Source organism: Petromyzon marinus, chromosome 51, assembly GCF_048934315.1.
Source record: "Petromyzon marinus isolate PM22_M1 ecotype Great Lakes invasive population chromosome 51, UKy_Petmar_22M1.pri1.0, whole genome shotgun sequence".
NCBI lineage: Eukaryota > Metazoa > Chordata > Hyperoartia > Petromyzontiformes > Petromyzontidae > Petromyzon > Petromyzon marinus.
This window is the reverse complement of record NC_133717.1, coordinates 8,167,405-8,195,012: the sequence shown is the minus strand read 5'-3', so window position 1 is coordinate 8,195,012 and position 27,608 is coordinate 8,167,405. Positions and strand designations below refer to the sequence as shown.

Genomic DNA, 27,608 nt, shown 5'->3' with positions numbered 1-27,608 from the left:
GGGGTCTGACTTTTTGTGACGCCGTGTGACAAGGGGGGGGGGGTGGGGTCAAACATCGCGTGACGTCATTTATGGACGGCCCCCAAGACGCTCCGGAAAGTAAGGCGCGCCTTGACAACACGGAGGATTTCGCTGCACTGTGTAGGGTCGCCACCTGGCGTGCACAGTCGGGTACTGCAGTCGCTGTGAAGAGAGACGGCAAACCTGCTCGCAGGGGCCCTTCATCCAGCAGTGGATCGAACGCGGCTGATGGACACCATCCAATGGACTCCGATCGTTTTTGTTTGTGTTCATTTTGCTGCTGTAACTTCGTGACCGACGCCCCTGCTGGACGTCGGTCACAAAGGGCTTCGCAGCTCATCGGATTTCTCCAGGATAAATGAAGATTCTGATTCTAAAGCGCCACGTGGTGGCGCTGTGGTTAACTTACTGCGACAGGAACCCTTTGAGCCGAGTTGCATTTGCCCAACACGCAGTACTGTATATCCAAAAACCCAACATACTCCTCAATAGGAACACATACAATAGGCGACGTTTCGGGCAAATGGTCTTTCTGAATAACAGGTAGAGTGAACGAAACGAGCTGAAGACTGCACCACGTTGGCCTGATGAGAATCAACACTCCTGTATATCGTATTATTTAAACAAGTCCAAAGGGCGTGTTGCTTTGCTACATTTTGAAACGTCTTTTTTTTTTCAATGGCACCAGTTCCCGTTTAAAAAGTGGCAGGTGAACACCCGCCACTGAACACCACCAGTCGGCTGGACTTCACGAACGTCGGTAGACACCACTTGTTTGTCAGAACGTGGGCGTCTGGCAGGAGTGACCACGGTTGGTAACAACTCCAGCCTTGCTTGCCTGCTGGCCTATCATCCTCTGTCAATCTTTTACGAGACATATATACCCGACTCAACAATACCACACGGCCAAACATCTCCCCCCCCCCACACCCCGTCTCTCTCTCTCTCTCCTCCTTCTCTTCTGTACCTCCCAGACCCCACCCAGCAAAGCCATTTTTGTATGCGTTTGTTACCGGGTCACAGTCAAGGAAGGGCTTTTTTTTTCTTTCTGACAATCCACCGGACAAACCGCGCGCGTGTGGCTCAGCTTTTACTTTGGCCCGGTGAGGAACGAGAGAGGGCTTCTTCTCAAGGGTGTCGGGGGAGGACTTTGTCGTCGGAGTCCCGCAAAGGAGGTCGACCTCTCGCTGTGTCACTCTCTCTGTCTCTCTGGCCAGAGTTGTCCCGACGAGACGGGGCAAAGGGAGGAGTAGGTTGGTGGTGGTTGGTTGGTTGGTGGGGGCGCACGGCACGAAGGAGATTCGCGACAGGTGAGTCGACACACACTGCGTACACTCGGCACGCTCATCGCCGGCCACGAATCTATCCACTGCTGGTTGAAGGCGGCCAGGAAACAACGTCCGGCCGCCTTTGTCTCTCCCCGCCCCCCCCCAACCCACCTCCCCCAATGCTATGATTGTATTTTTCACACGAGACAGGGTCGTCGTTTAAGACTGAGTCGACATAAGGGGGCGGTGGCGTTATCGTCGATGTTAATAGCAGGTCCACCACGAGCCATGTCCGCACCACCACGATTATTCCATCGCTCCATCTCTCCGGTGGTACCCGTTGCTCTTTCGACCCATTCGTTTCACCCCCACCCCCCCCCCCCCTCTAACAACAACCCTAACGCCGTGGGCGAATTAATTACGGGCAACCATGGGGGACGTGACCCCCAAGTTCGTCGGCCCGACTCGATTAGAAGGTTCATCTTCAAATCGAGTTTGAAGATTTATCGTCGACTTTGTCCGCTCGAGTCGGGAGTTATCATTCCGATGTGTTAAGCCCCCCCCCCCCCCCGTTCTTTGAGCTCGTCCTAAGCAACGCTCCAGAATACAGAACCTCTCTCTCTCTCTCTCTGTGTCTGTGTGAGGAGCGGTAGTGTAGTGGTTAGCGCGCTGTGCTACGAACCTGGCAACCCGGTTTCCATTCCCGCTCACGGCCAACGCCAGTGACGATTATCTGAACAGGTCCTGGGCTTCAAATGAGTACCTGGTGCGGTGTGTAGGTATCGCCAATGGGGAGACAAAGGCGGTCGGGCGTGGTGCTGGCCACCCACCCCACTCGTGTGCCGTGCCGGCCTTCATAGGTGCTGCTCGCTAACAGCACTTGCCCCAACAGTCTGTTAAGGCTACACGGGGGATCTTTGTCTTCGACATTGCGTCCTGTGTTCGTGTGCGCTCCGAACCTGGCGAAGCCCGGGTTCGATTCCTGCTCACTGCCCACCAACACCGGTGACGATTGATCTGAACCGGTCCTGGTCCTACCCGCGGTCGACTCGGCCTTTGCCTTTATGTGTACCGTATATCTTGTCTCCCTAGTGCTTTTTAGTTTTGTCTACACAGCGCAGCACCAGGAATGATGAGTCGTTCTAATTCTGAGTCCATCTCGTGGAGGGCCCCAGAATCCTGCTCGGATGTTCGTGCAGGAGCGAGCTGGGGTTGTGTGGCATCGCAAGCACCCCGTGAGAGATAGCCACGGCGATCGGAGGCCTTAATCCAGCAGTGGATACCCCATAGCTCATGATGATGTGGGGAGGTCTTCATCCAGCAGTGAATACACCACAGCTCATGATGATGTGGGGAGGTCTTCATCAAGCAGTGGATAGACCACAGCTCATGATGATGTGGGGAGGTCTTCATCCAGCAGTGGATACACCACAGCTCATGATGATGTGGGGGGGGGGGGGGGGTCTTCATCCAGCAGTGGATAGACCTCAGCTCGCGATTGCCTCATTGTTAGATAATGAGATGGCTTGGGCGAGGCAATGTAAGGCGCAGCCCTGCAATTGCGTTCAAAAGCCACGGCAGGCGGAAGGTACCTTCCATCATTCCGAGAGAGTTCTCGTCTCGAGAACCCATCCCAGAGGGTTATTTGTTTCAGTTTCAGTTATTTGGAATAACCCTGTGAGCCATTCGGCTCTTGATTCGGGTGCAACCGCAACAAACAATACAATTACAAGATACATTTATAATTTACCGTACACAAATTGAGACATTCCCTACAAAAGCAATAACATCGTCCAAAAAACGCACCATTTGTTTATGCTCCGGACTAAACTGTGCAAAAAAATCCCATTTTGATGTAAGATCACAATAACAATCATAATACAATTTAGATTAAAAAAAATTCAGTCTAACTCTATACTTCATCAAAGAATCGGGCTCAACTAAGCCTTTCTAGAAATTACTAAATGGTTTGAAAACAATGTAATAAGAGTGATCATAAGAAATGCGATTGAAAGTTAACAATAGCGACATACATAACACACATCGCTAAACCTAGCATCCTTCTCTAGCTGCATGAGTCAATCCATAATAGCAGGAGTAACAATAGTAGTAGTAGCAGCACACTATAATCAAAATACATGATAATTTCTCGCATTTGGCCTACCCTTCCACGCTGATTAAAAGTCTTGGAGTGAGATGTCGCAGTACCCACAGTTCACCCCCACCACACGCTCTCAGCCGATCCTTTTAACCGCTGTTACCCATTTAACAGGTCCCTTGCAGGGTGGGCTGGTAGGACAAGTCTCTGCGCTGTCTATTGCTGATTTTACACCCAACAGCACGAGATTTCACTTCGTTAAAGTATTGAAAGGGGACGGACGGACGGACACATTAATCTATTGCAGGCTGGTACACTCAGTTTACAACTTCGTTCCTACCAGTATAACTACTGGCTGGACGGAGAAGGGGAGGGCGTGCGGTGATGTTCAACGTTCAATGAACGTTCCCATTGTGGCCTTGCACAGTCTTGTGAAATCATTGCCCTTGTGCTTCAGCATCCACAACTCGGGAGGCACGGCTGAATAAATATTTACCTGTAAAACAATGCGCATCACGTGCCAATCAATCCCCATGTTTATATATATATTGTTTTTATTCTGCGAGCTGGGATATTGCCAAAGTAAGCACTCTGAGAAAATTAATTGTTGTTTCTGCGCAGTCTTGTGACCGGACTGAGATCATTAACTCGCTACACTTGAGGAGCTGGTTTAATCGCAACTTACGTCTGTGTGAGTGCCACTGACTAGATATAACTTATAAGTCTCATTAATTTCTAAACGTACAATGTATCTCTGCTTCGTCACCAGTGACCTTGTGCCCGGGCCATCTATTCACTCCACTTGTGAACTCAGTCTGTGTGGGTCTTAGGCATCTAGGTCTTTGCGTAAATCTATGCGTCTCAATGTAAATCACAAGCGCGCAAGCTGCTGCCACCACCAACTCACTGCACTTGAGAATCCGGTTCAATAACCTTGGCCTGGGTAGTTTAACCCGGATTCGAACCTCTGTTGACTGTTAACAGTAAACACCACAGGATGCCGGCGTTCAACCTGTTGTCAATCTACTGCTGGACGAAGGTCTCGGCACTGTTTGGCCATACTTCACCACGCTGGTCAGTGACGTGAAGGATGAATTCCCACCCAAACGAATTATTTGGCGCTACTGCTTGCTTCTAGCTGTGGCCTCCTAAGCAGTGCCGGATGAAGCTAGTGAGGGGCTTGTCGCATATTTTATAAAGGGGCCCTAAATTAAAAAAAAACATGAATATTAAAACGCACATTTTTTACTTGCATAGCAAAGTAATTGAATTTTTTGTAATTTGCCATACAGCGAGATAATACGACAAATCGCTAACTTTTAAACACCCAGTCGTTCGTAAAAGTTAAAGGCGGTGTAGTACTATAGTGATAGAGCAAGTGCAGAATCACCGAACCGGAATTGATAAGCTCGAAAGCATTTAGCGCGGGGGCCCCTTGAAAGTGCGGGGGGCTACGTATGCGTAGCGACATATCCGTAGCTACGAGGACAATCCGGCACTGCTCCCAAGTTGTCCTGGGACCGGTGGGGTTGTGGTCCGGTCATTGCACAGTGCGCTGACCGCAGCGCCCACGCTCCCGTAACCCCTGCCGCATGCAAAGTGGCGTTTGGCATAGCCGTGAGTCGGAAGCACACTGCGCGTGCCACGCATTCCACGGTGTGCCAAACGATTTGTCTGCCCGGTGGGGGGGGGGGGGGCGGCGGCAAGGGGGGTGGTAGTCTCTGGGAGCCTAATCTCTACACTGCGTTCAGAAGCAACAGACAAAACAAACTTGATGAACGCGTTGCGCCAGTTGTGACAGCTACAGTTTGTCAAATGGGTTTGGTTTTCTCCCTTCATCGCCAGCGGCGAGGCGCTAGTGGCATTGAGCCAATGAGGCAAAAGCTAAAGGCGCTCAAGTGAATGAAAACGTAAATGCAGGGTGTCCCATGAGTCTGGAATCGTAGGAAAAAAACGCAGCTCCGCGTTGTTGGCTCGCCGTCCGGATGCAGTCTGTTAAATTCAACAGCGACCTCTTTTCCGACTCCGATTTCCTACGAGTAGAATTATCTGGGCTCGCTCTTCCTTGCTCAAGAGACATCTTGGGCCTGCAGAGACAACACAAAATACGAATGAGTTATTTTTCCCTATGATTCCAGACTCATGGGCCGCCCTGCAGAATAAACCAAAATCAGCTCCTATTCAGATTCTAATAATTGTAGGATGGCATTGCAGAGCCTCATCAGTAAAGTCAAAACAATGCTGGCAGACTGCTCTATGTGTACAGGGGCAAGGACTGGTTTTGACATTCAGTGTCTCATCAGGCTTTCTTAAAATAATACTGGCACACGGCCAGATGTTACAAGCAAGGGCCCTATCTGGATGGCTTGCTGGATTAACGTAGGCCTTCTCGGGTGAAGCTGTATAAAGGAATAATGGGGAAGGTCATGGCTGGAGATAACTTTAGACTCAGCGATTTATAGACACGCATATAGACCCATGGGCTTGCATAGAGACCCATACACTCACAAAGAGACTATTAACTTACACAGAGACTCGAAAATGTATTTAGAGACCCATGTATATATGAAGGCCGTAGCCATGGAGTCAACATTGGGAGGGGACCAAATCTTCCAGGGGGTCTGGGGTTCCCCCTCCAGAATTTTTTTTCAATTTGACAACGAATTTCCTGCCTACACAGGATGGACGTTTTTTGTACATTCATGTCTAATAGTGTATTGTATTACATTGCTCTGTTTTTTACCTTTTCTTGTTTCATTATATGTAATGGCAGAGATTAGGGATAAATAAAGTACAACCATAACCACAATCATATAAACAGAAATCTATTTTATAGCAATATATTGGGGGGGGGGGGTATTTTGAGCATATTTGAATATTGGGGGGATGACACATCCCCCCAATATATTATATATTTTACGGCCTTGGTATGTATGTATGTAGAGATACACAGACGTACACAGAGATCCATAGACACACTTAGACTTGAGATGTGGTTAAACAGGGCTGTCACGATGGGCAGGTGGCTCGCAGGTCAGAACGCTGAGCTGGTTCTCAAGTGTAGTGAGCTCATCGTTCTAACCCGGCCACCAATGATCGCACAGAAAGAAAAAAAACTGCACATTCAAATTTGGTTCTCAACTTAACCTGCCCAAGTTTTTTTTAGCTCCGACAACTTAAAACATCGGTTCCACTGAAAGATACTTTTTCGGGGATGGGCGTGGAGAGCTATCCCAAAAGAAGTAGCTTTTAACAGCAAAGGAACTCCATTCTTTAGAATAGCTTTTTGTGTTTAGTTTGTTGTCCTTCTCCGTACCGCCGATTAGCACAGTTGGCTACGTACGGTGAAAAATAGGTTAAACGTACATACCTCTCGCCGTGAAAACCCACATCATTCAACACATCGGTTCTACTGTCACGCGATGAAACATTATTGGGACACACGAGCGGCTGATGTAAACATCGATAATGATGGCATTTGGCCCACACGGTGGCTTTCGTCCATTCTTTGGCGCGTGCAAAATGACTCTTCAGCCAAACACGCATGCACGGCGGCCCACCGCTCGCTGGACCGTGGGCGCTGCTAGGGTGGTACAGTTCGCCCCTCCGTCACCGGGCGTGAAGGGCGGTCCCCATGGCAGCCTCGGCCTTCGCGGGCCCCGGGGGTCAAAGACTGAATCGCAACTCGGATCACCTGCACGCGGAGGCGGGGCGTGGTTGTGTGTGAGCAAGCGGAGTGAGTCAACCGCTCGGGGACACCAGCTCGTTTTACTCTGGTTTTGCATAGCGGAGGCGTTTCGGCACAGTGTGTTGGCACGCCGTTGATGGTGGTGTACGTTGTTCATATGTTGGCACCCACAATACGGCAGTGGGTAATCCGTTGATTACTGAAGGCAGATTAAAGCCTCGAGTAGGCCAGTGGCATCCACACCGAGGCAGTGGGACCATGGGTAATCTCGTGATTGCTAAAAGTAGATTTAGCCTCAATTGGGCCAATGGCATCCTCAAAAGGAAAGTGGGACCATGGGTATTCTGATTACTCAAAGTAGATTTGAGGCTTGGGCAGGCCAATGGCCTCCACACCAGGATAGTGGGACCCTGGATAATCTGTTGATTACTAAAGGCAGATTAAAGCGTCAGGTAGGCTTTAATCTGCCTTTAGAATTGCTTTATGGGAAGGCATTGGCGAGGTGTGGTGATGTCAGAGGCTTCGGCCGTGATGACACCTTGATCTTTTGCTACTGGGGCAAGTTTTTAGGTCAATCGCTGCCGTAAAATATTTGCCAAAATAAATGATCGCCGCTCCGTTGTCCATTGGACATTTTAAGAAACTTGTCCGGTTGTTTCAACTGCTGCCAGGCGTTGTAATCAAATGCGACCGGCGGTCTCATGATTTCAAGTCGAGTGTTCCACACCATCGCATCGGTAGCGCTGTATACCTGCGTTAACTTAACACCTAGATCATTCGTAATATATTTTTTGTGTCCGGCAACGTGATGATTGTGGCTAAATCCATGTTATTCGAAATCCTGCACCACCCAACGCAGCCAAACAAATGAAATTGTCGGGTGTACAAGCATTCAGCGGGGCAATTATTTGTTTTTTTGCATGTTCATAACAAGTACTGTGTGTGGTTAATGCAGACATGATTCCTTGCAAAAGGTTTATATGTGGTGTTTTGAACATCTTAATACCTGTTTTATTGCCAGGAAGGGTAAAACCTATTCTTATATTTTCATACTTTGATACTGGCAAAACTGTCCCATTTTGTAGCTGCTCACGCCGAGCTATAAAGTCGTTCTCTGGTCTGACACTGCTGAGACTAGGCCCTAACGAAGGCTTTGGTGTAGGCCCATACGTTTCAAAGGCAACGCATATTTTATCGGAGCATGTTTGTTTGCATGTTCACCACAAGTACTGCGTGTGGTTAATGCAGACTTGATGCGTTGCAAAATGTTTCTATTTGGTTTTTGAACATCTCGTATTTTCACACAACTATTTGTGATTATGCTTGCTGGCAAATTGAGAGAACAACCAAATTTACCCACTGCAAACAATGACGTTTCACTTGAAACTATGTCAGGACAAGATGCAGAAAGTCAGAATCACTGTCAAAGTCAACATGCAACGTTGGGCCAACGTTAGCATGCAGTTGGAACTGCTGTTGGACCAACTTGAATCGAACATTGGCCCAACGTTCCGCGTTTACTGGGGTGTCACCTGACCCGGCTTACAATAAAACGTACCGTGCATAGTTAAGCGCATACGTCGCCCGGGCGATAACATCCCTAAGAACATTCTGTTTCTCGTGTTGTGATTTGAAATTCCGGTTTAAAACAACTAAAATTAAATAAACCACACCTGTCCGCGAGTATGGGTTGGGCGGCAGAACGGATGACCCATGCGTCCGCGCGGAGAAACGCGAAAGACGCGAAGCCGTTGGCAAAGTTTCGAGCCTCTTCTTGCCCTTGGGGGAAATGTGACCCAACTTCAACCCTTTGTCTCATGCTTCCCACTTGCCCCTCCTCCCCACGTTCATGAAAAAACACATTGCGTTGCATGCCCGTTTGTGGTCGAGAACAGCACCTGCCCCAAAAGTCTGTTTCAGCCTTCATGGGGCATCTTTGTCCTTATACGGCGATCCGAGTTCTATTCCCGCTCATGACCAGTAACAAGTGGCAAATATTTTAACCGGTCCTGGGACCCCCCACAACCCCCCGGGCTGGCTCGGTTGTAAATGAGTAACTGGTGCCGTGCGTAAAACTGCATTGGGGATACAAAGGTGGCTCGCCGTGGTGTTGGCTACCCACCACCTCTTGTGCAACGCCGGGCTTCGTAGGTGCTCCCTTAGCAGCACTTGGCCCAGCGTTGTGTGTGGGCTACACCGTGGGGGGGAGAAGAAATATTTAGTCTTTTGTGTTTTCAGTCGGACATCCGTCCCCTTGACGTGACAAGAAGAGGGGGCTGCCCCCCGGCAGGAGGAGAAGGGCAGACAGCCGCCCCCCTCCGCCGCCGTCGTCATCATGGTGAAGGACCAGGAGAGGCCAGCGACTCGCCAGGCCGTGGAGAGCGACGAGACATGCCCGGCGGCGGTGGTGGCAATGTCCGTCATGGTTGACTCGGCTTCCTCGTCCTGCGACTCCTCGCCGCGGAACAGCGGCGTCCGTGGCGGCTTCCCGGTTAGTGCCCCCCTCCCTCCCTCTATCCCCACCCCCCCCCCGCCCCCACCATCCCCTCCCCTTGTGCCGTCGCCACTTTGGGGCTGCCATCCGGTCAGGGTTGGAATGAAACACGCCGTGAAGTCTGGCAGTGTGAAATACCGCCGATTTGGCAAGTCTGGTGTACATTGATGCTGTCGGTCGGTGTTGAAAAATTTAAAGCCATCGGTGAGCGAGCGTTTTATCGGTCAAAATTAGATGGGTACGTATCCATGTCTTAAGAATAACATCAGTTGTGAACGTTTGGTAATATCGATTTGGACATTAAATCAACCACCCAACCAACGTGGCCTAACTTAGAATACGAGTTTTGACTTTCCAATGCACTCCCAATTGCCGATGTACGTATGTATGCGTGTTGAAGTGTTGACATTCTTTCGCAACTGTACATAGGCCAGCCGTGCTAATCGGTGCGGATGTCAAATTGCTCCCAGACAAAATAATTTGCGCGCTGCTCACCTCTGCGCCTCCCAGTTTTATTGAATGGCCCTGGGGTGGGAGCAGTGCCAGATGAAGCGAGTGCGGGGACTGCAGCATACGTCACAAAGGGCCCATAAATAAATAAATAAGCACATAAATAAATATATAAATATCCAAATAAATAAAAACGCGTAAATATTAAAACACACATTTTTTTTACTTGCATCGTAAAGTAATGGTATTTTTTCATTTGCTATACAGCAAATCGCTAACCTTAATCACCCAGTCGTGCATAAAAGTTGAAGGCAGTATAGTACTGCAGAAATAGAGGAAGTGCAGAATCGCTGAACCGGAATTGATAGCTTGAAAGCATTTAGCGTGGGGGCCCTTGAGAGTGCAGGGCCCGTTGCATATCGAGATGCTTTTGCTACGAGGATCATCCGGCACTGAGTGGGGTGTTGGGGGCGGGGGGGGGGAAGCGGTGTGGGTGGGAGCCATGAACCTTTGCACCTTGGACAAAAGGCTCCCGTCGAATCGTCCGATCCACACGTGGCGAACTCGGTGGTGTGAGGAGCGTAAACAAGAGGCAGAGGCGGTGTATAGGGCACCCATAGAGACGTGGGAACAGGTGCTGCAACATAAACAAACGAAACACACAGCAGATCGCCCCTGCGGCCTTGAACAAGAGTTTTTTTGAGCGTTGGCCCACCCCGTCCGCTTCGGCACGGTGCACGAGGCTGGGGCGGCTGGCTGAGTCGACACGCGTGCGCTTGCTCTACTACCACCCCCTTTGGTGATCTGATAACCAGGGTCCACGGCCCCGCCGCCGCCGCTTATCCGCTGGGCCGTTTGCAATATCCTGGCGTGTGGTGCGATCCCCGTTTCAAAAGGTGTACGAGAGATAGGTGTGCGCTGTTGGGGAGCGAGGGGGTCTGCGCGTGGCGCGGGGTGGAGGGGGTTCACGGAGAGGGGGAGGGCCTGGTGGGTTAAGGCAAGGATATCAAGATACCCCCGTGAGATTATCGGCTACGGTAATTAATTCTCGTTGAGCTTCCCCCGGACGATCCCGTCAGAACTCGGCGGCTGAGCAGCCCGTCGAGCGCAGGGCGGGGGGCCCGGTGGGTGGGGTTAAAGGGGATGAACTCCCACACTTCTCCCCAGCCCACAGCACCCGAGTGCTGCCAGCACCCCGATCAGCGCGGTTGGCAATGTACGGTGCAAAAGAAGTTCAACGTACGTGCGTGCTACTGACGCTGCTGGGCGGAGAGAGGGGGGCGGTGGAAAGGGGTGGCTTTTAGAAGCTTGCCAAATTGTTTTGCCCCGGCCGCGTGCCACGAGGTCGCATCGAACCGCCAACCCCTGCATTGTGAGTCCAGGTTTTTCTCGAAAATAATAATATAATAATGTACAGCGCTTTGTTCATCCACTGCTGGATGAAGGTTCCCTGACAGCACTTTCCCCAACAGTCTATGTCTGCGGTAGTGTCGTAGTTCGCGCACACTGCTATAAACCCAGCCACCAAAGTTCGATTCCCGGCCATGGCTAACGTCATTGGTGATTATCTGCGCCGGTCCCGCACCTCATCTAGATGAACCCGGCCTTAAATTAGTATCTCATGCTGTGTAAAAAAAACCAAGAAGTATCACTGGAGAGACAGAGGCATCTGTCCGTCCTTCCACACACCCCCACGTGCACCGTGCCAGCCTTCATAGGTGCTCACGAACTGCACTTACCCGAACAGCCTGTTCAGCCTACACGTGGGAGAAGGGGATGGGGGGGGGGTATCTTTGGCTTCACCTTTGTCCTCCGCTGGTCCCCCCCCCCACCCCCCACCCCCCACCCCTCCAGCGCAGTGACTCGGCGGACTCGCAGGGGCCTCACACCCCCTCGGAGGAGAGCTTCTCCAGCTCTGGGGGCAGCAGCGAGGAGTCCATCACCGGGCTGCCCTTCCACCTGGACGACGTCGACCGGCGCGGCGGCGGCGGCGGCGGCGGCGGGCGGGAGCCGGCGCCGGTCCCCCGCCAATTCCGGCACAACCTCCCCCAGCTGTTCATCGCCCGGGGCAGGCGGGCGCAGGAGTACCTCGACCCGTCGGACGACTCGCGGTCCATGACCCCGACCGACGCCGATGAAGGCGGCAGCGGCCACGACTTTGACGGCGACTACCAGCAGCTGTTGGGCCAGCTCAACATCAACAAATCTGGGGGCCGACCGGCGAACGTCGCCGCGGCGAGCAGGGCCCCGGCCCGCGGCGCCGGCGTTCCGGCGCGATCGCCGCCGGACTCACCGCTCAGCCTGGAGGGCGACCGCGGCGACGTCGACGGCGCCGCGGTGGCTCGCGTCGACGCGGCGCCGGCGGCGATGGAGGGGGTCGTGCCGCCGGCGGATCAGTGCCTGGCGCAGCGGGAGCTGCGGTGGATGTCGCAGACGTCGCTGCGTCGCTACTGCCAGGACACGCGGAACGACGTCGGCGGATTGGACGAGAGCCCCGTCGCTTGCACCGGGCAACCCGACTTTTTTCCAGCTTATCAGCACGTGCAGCATCAGGAGCAGCAGTATCAGCAGCAGTATCAGCAGCCGCAGCACTATCAGCAGCAGCTTTATAATCACTATCGAATGCAGCAGCATGTTCAACAGCAACAACAACAACAACAGCAGCATCAGCAGCAGCAGCTTTATTTGCAGCAGCAGCAGCAGCAGCATCATCTTCATCATCAGCAATATCCCGGCCATTACAATCATCAGCAGTTCCACGTGTCGCCGCACAACTCGCAGCCGGCCTCGCCGCAGCACGCGCCTCCGGGCATCGTCGTCGATGGAGGAGGAGGCGTCTGTAGCTCACGCACGGCCTCCGACGGCGGTGGCGGCCCTCTCGGCGCGGCGGACGTGCGGGCGCCGTTCAGCCGGCAGAGCAGCCTCGGCCTGTCGAGGCTGGAGCCGCCGGGCCCCCTGGTGTCGCACGCGGAGGCCGGCGCGGTGCAGGCGATGCGGGGGTGCGCCGAGAGGAACTGGCACCCAGGCCCCGCGGAGGGAGAAGCCTTCTCGCCCGGCGCGCCGTGAGTATAGCCAGGTTGGGATTGGGGGGTGGAGGGTGGGGACACGCGCGTGCACCTCGTGGCGTCGTTATCATCGTTGGTGCGAGTTGAGTAGCTCGCGATCGCTCGGGAACCGCAGGCGCACGGGGTCAAGGCAGCAGCCGGCCGGCCGGTAATACCGGCACGACCAGCGGGTGCCCAAGGTCCGCGGTGCTCTACGTAACGAGGTGTTTTGAGCCGATCTTAATGAGCGTTTAGACGTGCGGGAGGAAACTGTAGCACGTGTATCCCATAAAAAGAAGGAACAGATGGAGTTTAGTCCGCGCTTTGCTGTACTGCCTCGTGCCGCGCCGAGGTAGGGCACCCACGGCAAGGGAGTTTAGCCACAGTTTAGCGATACACAAACCTCTCAACCCCTTATCAGTGTCCTCCTTTGTTACAGACCAATTCAGACCTTATTGGTCACCCCGTGCCCCTTATAAATCTCAACGTTCATCCTACAAAGTCCCATCACAAGGGAGAAACACAAACAAAATGGTGTTTTTGTAAATGTATTTTGCCCGTATTGAAACGGCCGTACGCCACATGGACCGGAACACTTCCCCCGTACAAGAAGACGTTGCGAACCGCGTGGGTTGACACGGGAGGGATACACCGACCCTCGCTTGCCTCCGTAATTCTGGATTACGAGCCACGTGTCCGGCCACCACCACCACCACCGCCGCTACCGCCCGGCTTGTATTGGTAGCGTGTGTGTGGCTATATACGTGTGTGTGTGTCTATATACGTGTGTGTGTCTATATACGTGTGTGTGTGTCTATATACGTGTGTGTGTGTCTATATACGTGTGTGTGTGTGTCTAGCTCCCTATTGCTCAACCACGTTATGTATGCCGATGCTTTGGTAATAGCTGCTCATTCAGAGGAGGAGTTGGAGACGCTGCTGCTGAGACTGGAGCGTGCCACTAAGAGATGGGGCTTTACCATCAGCCCCACCAAAACTAAGCACCTGCCTGGGTATTTTGTACCATCGGACACTCCACCCCCACAACTCCCAATCCGTGATGGGGCAGTTGTGGAGAGAGTTGAGAGTTTCCCATACCTGGGCAGTGTGCTTATGACCGGCTCCAGTTTAGCAGCAGAGGTCTCACTCCGAATCAGTCGAGCGGCAATATCTTTTCATCGGTTGCGTAACGCTGTGTGGAAGCTACCTGGTCTGTCGCTCCGCACTAAGCTTCAGGTCTTCTCGGCCACGGTCATTCCCTCCCTTTTCTACGCTTGCGAAATGTGGACCCCCCCTAATGGAACATCTTCGCCGGTTAGAAACATTTAGGCTGGCCTGCCTACGATCCATCCTGGGTTTAACCAGGCTGGATTGTCTGAGGAGCTCACAAATCCCTGAAAGATCTGGGCAAGGTCCCATCGGTGAGCTCCTCCGGCGGGCGAGGCTGCGATGGCTGGGTCATGTAGCCTGCATGCCCAGCCACCGCATGCCGAAACAGCTTTTGTTCGGCCGAATCGAGGGCGCTAAACAGGCGCGGTATGGGCTACAGAAGAGATGGAGTGATGTGGTACAGGAGGACGTGGAGCTGAGTGGACTTGCCGATGACTGGTACCAGCGGTGTCAAGATCGGCCTCTGTGGAGGAGGCTCGTGAAGGACGCTACTGGGCAGTTGGAGGTAGTCGCTCTCCAACACCAACGGAGGGCGGAGGAGCGACGCTCACAACAACGAGCGGAGCGCAGGGTGGCTAAAGCACAGCAGGTTGGCATAGTAGGGGGCACAGGTGGTGCATCAGCCAGTCATCTCAGTCATCTTAGTCAGTCGACCTATGGCACTTGGGTCTGCCCAGTGACCTCCTGCCAGCGGGCGTTCGACACTCCACGTGGCCTCAAGGTGCATATGACCTGGCACAAGCGTCGTGGTGACGTCACCGCCACTTAGTGGCGAATGGCGGTTTTTGTTGTTGTGTGTGTGTCTATATACGTGTGTGCGTATGTCTGTATACGTGTGTGCATGTGTCTATATACGTGTGTGTGTCTGTATACGTGTGTGTGTCTGTATACGTGTGTGTGTGTCTGTATACGTGTGTGTGTCTATATACGTGTGTGTGTGTCTATATACGTGTGCGTATGTGTGTCTATATACGTATGTGTGTGTCTATATACGTATGTGTGTGTCTATATACGTATGTGTGTGTCTATATACGTGTGTGCGTGTGTGTGTCTATATACGTGTGTGTGTGTCTATATACGTGTGTGTGTGTCTATATACGTGTGTGCATGTGTGTGTCTATATACGTGTGTGCATGTGTGTGTCTATATACGTGTGTGCGTGTGTGTGTCTATATACGTGTGTGCATGTGTGTGTCTATATACGTGTGTGCGTATGTGTGTCTATATACGTGTGTCTGTGTGTCTATATACGTGTGTGTGTGTCTATATACGTGTGTGCGTGTGTGTGTGTCTATATACGTGTGTGTGTGTCTATGTACGAGTGTGTGTGTGTGTGTGGGGAGCGGTGGCGTAGCGCTGCGTTACGAACCCGGCAGAGACCCGAGGTTTCGATTCCCACCCACGGCCCAACACCAGTGACAATTTTCTATACCGGTTCCTGGACGTCCCCTGAGTCGATTGGCACTAGTGAGACAAAGGTGGCCGGGTGTGGTGCTTGCCACGTCACCCCCACGTGTACCATGCCAGACTTCGTAGCCCCAAAAGTCTTTTTAAGGCTCTACGGGGGCACTTTGTCGACAATCTCAGTCAGTCAACCCATCACGCCGGTTCAGATAATCGTCACTGGTGTTGGCCGTGAGCCGGAAGCGAACTCGGGTCGCCGGGTCCGTGGTTCGGCGCGCTAACCACTGCGCCACCGATCCCTAACACAAATAAAGATCCCCCCGTATAGCTTCAACAAACTGTTAGGGCAAGTTCTGTCAGCGAGTACCTATGAAGGCCGGCGCTGCACACGCGGCGGTGGGTGGCCAGCACCACGCCCGGCCGCCTTTGTCTCCCCGGTTGGCGGTGTTTACACACCGTACCGGGTACTCAATTTAAAGCCCTAGGCCCAACCCCTAGGCCAGGGCCTAGGGGTTGGGCCGGCCTTCATAGGTCATTGCGAACAGCGCTTGCATTGAGCCGATGGCGTGGGGCCGCATGGACTGTGTGTGTGTGTGTTGGGAGCGGTGAGTCAGCCCTGCGCCTCCCCTAGGTCGACTCAGCCTTAAATCAGTACACGGTGTGGTGTGCGTGTATCACATCGGCACTGACGTGAGGCAAAGTTGACGTGGTGCTGACCACAGCACTGCATCGCGAGCAGCGCTCTCCCCCCGCGGGCTAAATAGGCTACGTATTTAGCTGCGTCTGCGTGCGCGTTTGCTTTTTCGCAGACCGGCGTGCTCTCCTGGCGGCACCCGGACACAAAGCATCGTCCTCCCAGACCGACAGCGTGAGTTCCCCTCGGCAAGCCCTCTTGCCCGATCACCGTCATCGCCAGCGCCTGCGAAGCCGATAAACCATTTTATGTTTTTTTTGCCACTGAGGTTTTTTTTTTTTACCACCGAGGCTACGTAGGTAAGGCCCGCTAAGCCGTGTCAGCTCTTTCTTTTTTTTATATATAGAAGCGACCTGGCCACAAATGATAGCTCGACGAAGTGGCTCATCGTCACGTGAGAATTTACCGCGGCCGAATACTCCAGACGCGTTGACTCCAAACGCGGAGGGAAAAACCGGAGAAAAATCCGCACGACCACGGGGAGAACACGCAAACTCCAAATATTCAGGCGTCGGGGTTGGGATCGAATCCACAATCTCCTGTATACCAGGCGAGGTAGTTAACATCTCGCCACTGCGTGCCCTAACAACCGTTGCATTTGGTTACTCACCTGGTTCACCTGGGATTCACGCGGCAAGTGTTGTCACTCAGAGGGCGTTCCTCTTTGCCACCACCCGCTCTCCCCCCCTCTCTCTCTCCGTGCCACCAACCGCTGTCCCTCTCACTCCCTTCATTATTATTCGTTCTCATGAACATGGCTCACCGCACGCTCGTGCTAGGTCATGCTACCCCAAAGCTCATGAAAAACACACGGCCCTGGATTTTGTACGAGCCCGCAGCCGGACGGCGTTGCGCTTTGGATGCATGCGAACGGAAAGTGACGGTCTGTCTTCGCTCGTCACGCGTTCCTCTGGAACCTTCTCTCTTCCTTCTCCCCCTACCCCCCTCGCCATCCCCCTCCCCCAACGCCGTTCTCCCCCACAGGCAAAATTTTCGTCACCTACTCGTTGGACAACGACGCCCACATCGGCAAGGTCATCTCCTTCGTGACCTGGCTCCGTAAAAATGGATTCTACACAGAGGTGCGTAGGCGCGGTCGCCCCCCCCCCCCCCCCACGTGTGCCGGTTGAGCCTCCCAGAAACCCTGGGGGTATTCTCGAGAGACGTCACAGAGGGTCAGCGAATCAGCCAGACCGAAAACGCCCGCTCGGCGGAGGCCCGGGCTTGCCGAGTCTCCTTTGCCCACCACACGGGGGCAGCTGCCAGCGGGGGTGCCCCTCGTCCGCCTGCAGCTCCCCCCCCCGCGGGCTTGGAGCAGGGGGCGGCTCTGTCGTTGCTAGCTAGCAGACGAACGCGGCCGCGGGGGGCTGCTGGCGTCTCCCGTGTCGTTTCGTCCGCGCGCTCCGCCTGGTCGCGGCTCTCGCAAGCCAAGCAAGCGTTGAGCCTGGGCCAACGCGCTCGGATTGGGCGGCCCACGACTGCACGCCGTGTGGTCGCGGCGGGGGGTGGGGGGTGGGGGTGGGGGGGGGGTGAGGGGGGGGGGTGGCGCGTCGTGGCGGGCGTTGCTGTGCTGCACCGCGCCGCCTTCAACCAACCAAGCATCCGCGCCGACCAGCCCGGGGAATTTTCGGCCAAACAACTCCACACGACGGCTTCTTACCATACGTAGGCGACCAGCGCGCGAGCAGATCGCAGAGCGGTGGCGAGGCGGTTGGAGCGCCGCCAACCGGGCAACCGGCCCGGGGCCGAACCCCAGAAAACGCTGCCCTGGAAAAGTATTCCGTGAGAAATCAAGCTCTGGTGCTGGGGAGACAAAGGCGGCCGGGCACGATGCTCGCCACGCCCCCCCGTCCCGCGTTGCGCCGAGGCTGCCTCCGTAGGCGCTCGCCATCGCCGCTTGCCTACACGCGGGAACCTTTGTCTGTCTGCCTTTTGTACTTCCCCACCGCCCCCCCCCCCCTAGATGGACATGTTCGACACGCTGCTGCAAGGCATGAGCAAGATCGAGTGGATGGACCGGTTTCTGGACGACGTACGTTTCCCCGAGCCTCGTTTCTCTCCTGCCTCCCTGTCCTGCCTCTCTTCCTGCCTGTCTTGCCTCGCCTGCCTGCCCGCCTTTCCCGTCCACATCTCTGTCCGTCTGCCTCAGGCGGCGCGCCCATCCCTGCCCATAGAGGTGTGCGCGCACGTGCACCTGGGGCCTCCAACCGCACCACGCCGCTCTCTGTAAACATTCCATCCCTCTTCTCCCCACCCCCTCTCTGCACCATCCCCCGCGACAAATGAGTGGCCGGCGTGGGTGTCGTGTCTTCACAATGCGCGGTCCTCGCGCGTTTCTTCCTCGTGCGTGACGGCAGCTCACGGTGACTGTGCAGTTCATCGAGACGAGCCTTTAAAACATCTGTAATTTGAATAGAGGGGGGGCACGCACAGCGTCACACGACGAGCCTTTAAAACATCTGTAATATGAATAGAGGGGGGGGCACGCACAGCGTCACACGACGACTCTATAAAACATCTGAATGGTAAAAGTCGCTCCAGTGGGGGGAAAATGGGGGTTACGTTCCTGGTGCAAGTGAACATGGGGGGGGGGGGTGGGCGTGGGGCGGGGGAAATGGTAAATGTTTATAATAACAATGACTATACAATCGATAATTATAAAGAAGAATGCAGAATATATATGGTGATGACGATGATTATTTGACGACGATGGAGTGGGTGGTGGTCATACCGAGGAATTCAGTAGTGGGCGACTCCTCGGGAGAGACAGATGTTTGGTAACAACGCCGCACAGCTGTTATCATTCTCGCACTCTGGGGGAGCGCTAGCCGCAGAACTTTCCCCGCATTTCGCGTTCTTTTGAATAGGCCTCGCAGTCGACTCGTTCGTATCAAAATGTGTCAAACTGAGCCGACCGCGAGTGCGTCTGAAGCAAACGTGCACGGTCGCGAGTCCGGAGCGGGATTGCTGCGAGACCGAGGACTACGCGGAGAGCCGAGCTTGGGAGTGCCCCATCCTCGCGGACGACAAGTCTCAAACGTAACAACGTTCTGGGCGCACCTCCTCCCCGGCGTCGGTGGTCTGGCACGACGCACGCTCACGAACACCGAAGTCCGGCGGGTCACGAATGTGGGGGGGGGGGGGGATTGGTAAACATTTAGTTCACCGGCGGATACGCGAGTCCTGAACTGGCGCAGAGAGAGGGTTTTACTGTACTTTGTTTTCTGTGTTACCCAGGCAGGTTGATGGTATCTCTCGCTCGCTCGCTCGCCCGCCCGCCCTGTGTGGTGTCACGTCTTGCGTGTCACCAACTCACTAAACCACTCAATCGCTCACCCACACACTTATCCACCCGCTCGCAAACCGAATCACCCACCCACTTACTCACCCACACGCATACTCGCCCACCTATCCACCGTAGCATCTCAACCACCTACTCACTCACCCACTCGCTCACCCACTCGCTCACACACCTCTCAGCTTTGTATTAGTTTGTGTATGCGTCGCTACTGGGTGTATACACACTACGACAAAGACAAAGATCCCCTGTATAGCCTTAACAGACTGTAGGGGCAAGTGCTGTTTGTGAGCACCTATGAAGGCTGGCACGGTAAACGATGAGGTGGGTGGCCAGCACCACGCCCGACCGCCTTTGTCTCCCCATTGGCGATGATTTTACACACAGGACCAGGTACTGATTTGAGGCTGAGTCGACCGAGGGGAGGCCCAGGACCGGTTAATATAATCGTCACTGGTGTTGGCCGTGAGCGGGAATCGAACTCGGGCCGCCGGGTTCATAGCGCAGCGCGCTAACCGCTGCACCACCGCTGCCTTCACACTCACCACACACGCACTACTCACTCACTACACGCTGACTACTCACTCACTACACGCACACTACTCACTCACTACACACACACTACACGCACACTACATGCTCACTGCACACACACTACACGCTCACTACACGCACACTACACGCACACTACATGCTCACTACACGTTCACTACAGGCACACTACACACACACTACACGCAAACTACACGCTCACTACTCACTACACGCACACTACACACACACTACACGCTCACTACACGCTCACCACACGCACACCACACGCTTACCACACGCACACGCTCACTACACGCTCACTACACGCACACTACACGCTCATTACACGCTCACCACACGCTCACCACACGCATACCAGACGCACACACACACTACACGCTCACTACACACACACTACACGCACACTACACGCACACTACACACACACTACACGCTCACTACACGCTCACTACACGCACACCACACGCTCACCACACTACACACTCACCACACTACACACTCACTATACGCACACACTGCACACACTACACACTCACTACACACACTACACACTCACTACACACGCACTACACGCTCACTACACGCTCACTACAGATACCACACACACTACATGCACACACGAACACACGCACACACACTACACGCACACACTACACGCACACACGAACACACGCACACACTACACTCACACACTACACGCACACACACACTACCCGCACACACTACAAGCACACACACTACACGAACACACACGCACACACACTACACGCACACACTACACACACTACACGCACACACTACACACACACACTACACACACACATTACACGCACACACTACACACACACATTACACGCACACACTACACACACACACACTACACACACTACACGCACACAATACACGAACACCCACTACACACACACACTGCACACACTACACACATTACACACACACACTACGCGCACACACACTACACACACACACTACACGCACACACACTACACACACACTACACACACTACACACACACACTACACACACACTTCACACACTACACACACACTACACGCACACACTACACGCACATACTACACACACACACTACACATACACTACACACACACACTACACACACTACACACACACTACACGAACACACACACACACACTACACACACACACTATACACACACACTATACACACAAACTACACACACACACACTACGCACACACTACACGCACACACTACACGCAGACACTACACACACACACTACACACACTACACACACTACACACACTACACACACACTACACACACTACACAAACACTACACACTCTACACGCACACACACACACACTCTACACGCACACACACTACACACACTACACGCACACACTACACGCACACACACTACACGCACACACAGTACACGCACGCACTACACACACTACACGCACACACTACACACACTACACGCACACACTACACACACTACACACACACACTACACACACACACTACACACACACTATACACGCTACACACACTACACTACACACACTACACACACACTACACTACACACACTACACACACACTACACGCACACACGCTACACACACACCACACACTACACTACACACACTACACACACACTACACACACTACACACACACTACACACACACTACACTACACACACTACACACACACTACACACACACACTACACACACTACACTACACACACTATACACACACACTACACACACTACACTACACACACTACACACACACCACACACACTATACACACTACACGCACTACACACATACACCACACACACACTACACACACACCACACACACACTACACACACTACACTACACACACTACACACACTACACACACACACTACACACACACACTACACACACACTACACTACACACACTACACACACACACTACACACACTACACTACACACACTACACACACACTACACACACACTACACACACGCACTACATGCACTACACACACCACACACACTACACACACACTACACACACACTACACACACACTACACACACACCACACACACACACTACACACACACACTACACACACACACTACACACACACTTCACACACACTACACACACGCATTACACGCACTACACACACACACTACACACACACACTACACACACACTACACACACACACTACACACACACTACACACACACTACACACACACACTACACACACTACACACACACTACACACACACTACACACACACTACACACACACACTACACACACACTACACACACACACTACACACACACTCTACACACACACACTACACACACACACTACACACACACACTACACACACACTACACACATACACACTACACACACACACACTACACACACACACTACACACACACACTACACACACACACTACACACACACTACACACACACTACACACACTACACACACACACTACACACACACTCTACACACACACACTACACACACACACCACACACACTATACACGCTACACACACTACACACACTACACACACACACTACACACACACTACACACACTACACACACACACTACACACACTACACACACACTACACACACTACACACACACACTACACACACACTCTACACACACACACTACACACACACACCACACACACTATACACGCTACACACACTACACACACTACACACACACACTACACACACACTACACACACACGCGATCTGGGTGCCCTGGGATTCCGATGACACGTTGCGCAATCTCTCTAGCACGTACGCACATGCCCGTGAGGTGGTAGCCAAGTGTGTACGTCGAGCGCGTGAGAGAATATCATTGTGCAAGGTGTGGGGAGGGGGGGGTGGTGGTGGCGGCGGGGTTAGGGGCGTCTGAAGGACGAGAGCGATGGATGTGGGAGGGCGATGCGGTGGTTCAAGAGATCGGGGAACTGACTTGGCACCACTGAGATCCTGGGTGCACTCCACTCCCCTCCACGCACTCCCCTACCACTCCCCTCTCATCTCACTCCACTCCCCTCCACGCACTCCCCTACCTCTCCCCTCTCATCTCACTCTACTCCCCTCCACACACTCTCCACCCTCTCCCCTCTCATCTCACTCTACTCCCCTCCACGCACTCCCCTACCTCTCATCTCACTCTACTCCCCTTCACGCACTCTCCTACCTCTCCCCTCTCATCTCACTCTATGCCCCTCCACGCACTCCCCTACCTCTCATCTCACTCTACTCCCCTCCACTCACTCTCCACCCTCTACCCTCTCATCTCACTCTACTCCCCTCCACTCACTCTCCACCCTCTCCCCTCTCATCTCACTCCACTCCCCTCCACGCACTCCCCTACCTCTCCCCTCTCATCTCACTCTACTCCCCTCCACGCACTCCCCTACCTCTCCCCTCTCATCTCACTCCACTCCCCTCCACGCACTCCCCTACCTCTCCCCTCTCATCTCACTCTACTCCCCTCCACACACTCTCCACCCTCTCCCCTCTCATCTCACTCTACTCCCCTCCACGCACTCCCCTACCTCTCATCTCACTCTACTCCCCTTCACGCACTCTCCTACCTCTCCCCTCTCATCTCACTCTATGCCCCTCCACGCACTCCCCTACCTCTCATCTCACTCTACTCCCCTCCACTCACTCTCCACCCTCTACCCTCTCATCTCACTCTACTCCCCTCCACTCACTCTCCACCCTCTACCCTCTCATCTCACTCTACTCCCCTCCACGCACTCCCCTACCTCTCCCCTCTCATCTCACTCCACTCCCCTCCACGCACTCCCCTACCTCTCCCCTCTCATCTCACTCTACTCCCCTCCACGCACTCCCCTACCTCTCCCCTCTCATCTTACTCTACTCCCCTCCACGCACTCCCCTACCTCTCCCCTCTCATCTCACTCCACTCCCCTCCACGCACTCCCCTACCTCTCCCCTCTCATCTCACTCCACTCCCCTCCACACACTCCCCTACCTCTCCCCTCTCATCTCACTCTACTCCCCTCCACGCACTCCCCTACCTCTCCCCTCTCATCTCACTCTACTCCCCTCCACGCACTCCCCTACCTCTCCCCTCTCATCTCACTCCACTCCCCTCCACACACTCCCCTACCTCTCCCCTCTCATCTCACTCCACTCCCCTCCACGCACTCCCCTACCTCTCCCCTCTCATCTCACTCTACTCCCCTTCACACACTCCCCTACCTCTCCCCTCTCATCTCACTCTACTCCCCTTCACACACTCCCCTACCTCTCCCCTCTCATCTCACTCTACTCCCCTCCACGCACTCCCCTACCTCTCCCCTCTCATCTCACTCTACTCCCCTCCACACACTCTCCACCCTCTCCCCTCTCATCTCACTCTACTCCCCTCCACACACTCCCCTACCTCTCCCCTCTCATCTCACTCTATGCCCCTCCACGCACTCTCCTACCTCTCATCTCACTCTACTCCCCTTCACGCACTCCCCTACCTCTCCCCTCTCATCTCACTCCACTCCCCTCCACGCTCTCTCCTACCTCTCCCCTCTCATCTCACTCCCCTCCACGCACTCTCCTACCTCTCATCTCACTCTACTCGCCTCCACTCACTCTCCTACATCTCCCCTCTCATCTCACTCCACTCCCCTCCACACACTCCCCTACCTCTCCCCTCTCATCTCACTCTACTCCCCTCCACGCGCTCCCCTACCTCTCCCCTCTCATCTCACTCCACTCCCCTCCACGCGCTCTCCGCTCCGTTAATCGAGGCTTTCTGCAAAATTTCCTCGCCAATTCTCCGCTGGCCCCTCCCTTCCTCCGCCGCAGCCGCCCGTGCTGTCGACCTCGCTGCTCCTGTTCGAGTCGAGGCTCAGCACTTCCCTCACCTCCCTTTGCCTGTGACTCACTGCCTCCGTCTCCGAAATCGACAAAAATCTATAAATGTTGCCTATTGTATTTATACACAGCCGGTTTATGCATGTCTGACTAGGGCGTTGAGGTGTATGAAAGTCTCGACATATCTACACAAGCATGCATAACAAACAGTCTCAATCTGACTCTCAGTCTTCCTGTTTGTCTGGTGGTCTTGACTGTATAATATCAGTAAAACCTTGGATTGCGAGCATAATTCGTTCCGGAAGCGTGTTTGTAATCCAAAGCACTCGTATATCGGTTGTGATCACGTGATGCTCGGCAGACAAAGTGTATACGTACACTGCTCGTATTGCAAGACCCTCACTCGTTTATCAAATTAATATTAATTAAAACATTTTACTCGTCTTGCAAAACACTCGCAGACCAAGTTACTCGCAATACAAGATTTTTCTGTATTAGTGCTTTGACGTGCGTCAGGCTATCTTAGCGCGTGTCCTCTACACATCGGGGCGTTCCTCGGTCAGCCTTGACTGTCCGTCTGCTCCTCTGTGCGTGTCTTGTCTGCGTGCAGAAGGACTACCTGATCGTGGTGATAATCAGCCCCAAATACAAGAGAGACACAGAGACTCCGGCTGGCAGTGACGAGCATGGATTGCACACACACTACATTCACCAGCAGGTGAGTCGCACACCCAGAGTCTCTCTACACAGACACAGGCACACCCCCCAGAGTGCCTCCTATACAAAGATCACCCGGCAGTGGAAGCAATGGGGTGCAAGGTTCTTAAACCCCCCCCCACATCTCCTCCACCCACCCCTCCCACCAACCTCCACCCCCCAGCTTCTGTCCACCCAGCAGTGTGATTGGCTACTGCACCGGGGTTAGTCGATCAGCAGGCCGTGTGCGGTGGGCTACACTGTGGGTGTGTTGCTCGATTGGGCTTCCGCATCCACCCCCGCTCCCCCCCCCCCGCCCCCCCCCCCCCCCGTACTGGCAGGTCAGGCGCTGAGTTACCGTATGCCACGCAGGGACAGCTGCCGCTAGGGGGTGGGCGGAGAGAAGGGGGGGCGGGGGGGGGGGGGGAAGTGAACCGGATTTGTGACGCTCGGGTATGCGGCCGTCCGGGGTGACCGACCGTCCGTGGCGTCTGTCGTGCGTGCAGATGAAGAACGAGTACATCCAGAACGGGAGCAAGAACTTCCGCTTGGTGCCCGTGCTGTTTCCCGACGCGACCAAGGTGGGTAACACGTCGCCCCGCGCGCCCGTTTTCGGCGCTCGCGTCCAGCTAGCGGGGGGGGGGGTGTTGCTGTGGATGGGGGCGGGGGGCCGGCGGGGGGGGAGGTCAGCCTCATCGTTTGCCGAACGCGGTGGCAGCGGTTAGCGTGACGCCCGCTTAGCGGGACGCGGACTCCAACGGCGTGCGTCGTCAGTTCGGTGTTGTCACGTCAGCCCCCTAGCCCCCCACCCCCCTCCGCCTCCACCCAGCAGCAACACCTACGACGAGCACGGTTGGCTACGCACGGTGCGAAAGAAGTTCAACGCACGTGCATAGGGGCCTCGGCCGCTTCGCAGCTTGTTGAGCAAGGCCCGCGTGTCACCCGCTGGGATGTGTCAGTATTTTTGTTTTTTTTATTATTATTAGGCTCACTGAGCTATACAGCTCTTTTTCAGCAGCGACCTGGCCACAAATGTGTGAATTTGTAGCGGCCAAATACTCTGAGCGCACGTTTATTCCAAACGTGGATGAAAAAACGGAGGATCCGGAGGGGAAAAAATTCCACGCGACCACAGGGACAGAGACGCAAACGCCAAATATACAGCAGCAGCAGCTGCAGGCGTCAGGGTCGGGATCGAACCCACAACCTCCCGCGTACCAGGCGAGGGAGTTAACGTCTCGGCACCGTGACGCGCTAACGTCGCCAACATTCCGCCCGGACCCTGACTCGCCTTCTTCATCTTCTTCTGCTCCTCTTCAGGGGCACGTGCCGAGCTGGCTGAACAACACCATCGTGTACCCGTGGCCCGGCAAGCAGGCGGACCTGATGCTGCGCCTGTGCCGCAGGGAGAAGTACGAGATCCCACCGCCGGGGCCCCTGCCCGTCATCGTCGCTCAGCCCTTCGGCTCCAAGTAGCGAGAAGTGCCCCCCCCCCTCGCCCCGCCCCCCCCAACTACCACCATCCCCCACCCGGCCCACACTCCCGCAATCGATACGGCCTGGGGGGGGGGGGGGACCGCACCCGAGCCGTCGGTTGCGCAACTCGGATCGCTGTCGCGGGGGGGCGTCTCGGCAACGCGTTGCGAGCGAGTGGCGACAAAGACGGAGTTGCGTGCGGCGGAATCGCTTCGTACTGCAAAGGGTCGCGTGGGGAGCAGAGTGAGATGAGAGGGGAGAGGTAGGGGAGTGTGTGGAGGGGAATGGAGTGAGATGAGAGGGGAGAGGTAGGGGAGTGCGTGGAGGGGAGTGGAGTGAGATGAGA

General features: G+C 54.3%; 1 protein-coding gene across 2 annotated transcripts; it reads left to right on the top strand.

The window, feature by feature from the left end:
• The first annotated feature begins 503 nt into the window (after positions 1–503).
• Positions 504–27,608, top strand: LOC116953411 (uncharacterized). Of its 2 annotated transcripts, none has more exons than XM_076074940.1 (10): positions 504–832; positions 1,239–1,331; positions 9,314–9,566; positions 11,874–13,081; positions 16,447–16,505; positions 17,316–17,413; positions 18,295–18,363; positions 25,701–25,808; positions 26,293–26,367; positions 27,107–27,608. In XM_076074940.1, exons 3-10 carry the CDS (start codon positions 9,411–9,413, stop codon positions 27,260–27,262), a joined length of 1,929 nt encoding a protein of 642 aa, XP_075931055.1. In that variant the 5' UTR covers positions 504–832; positions 1,239–1,331; positions 9,314–9,410; the 3' UTR covers positions 27,263–27,608. The 2 variants fall into 2 exon arrangements, with proteins under 2 accessions (XP_075931055.1, XP_032829486.1); XM_032973595.2 differs by lacking the exon at positions 504–832 and adding an exon at positions 931–1,124.

Excerpts from the sequence above, each read along its gene's own strand:
- LOC116953411 (XM_076074940.1), top strand. The coding sequence starts at position 9,411 with ATGGTGAAGGACCAGGAGAGGCCAGCGACTCGCCAGGCCGTGGAGAGC. Across the intron at positions 17,414-18,294 it reads AAAATGGATTCTACACAGAG|ATGGACATGTTCGACACGCT; the intron begins GTGCGTAGGCGC and ends CCCCCCCCCTAG. Across the intron at positions 25,809-26,292 it reads CACACTACATTCACCAGCAG|ATGAAGAACGAGTACATCCA; the intron begins GTGAGTCGCACA and ends TCGTGCGTGCAG.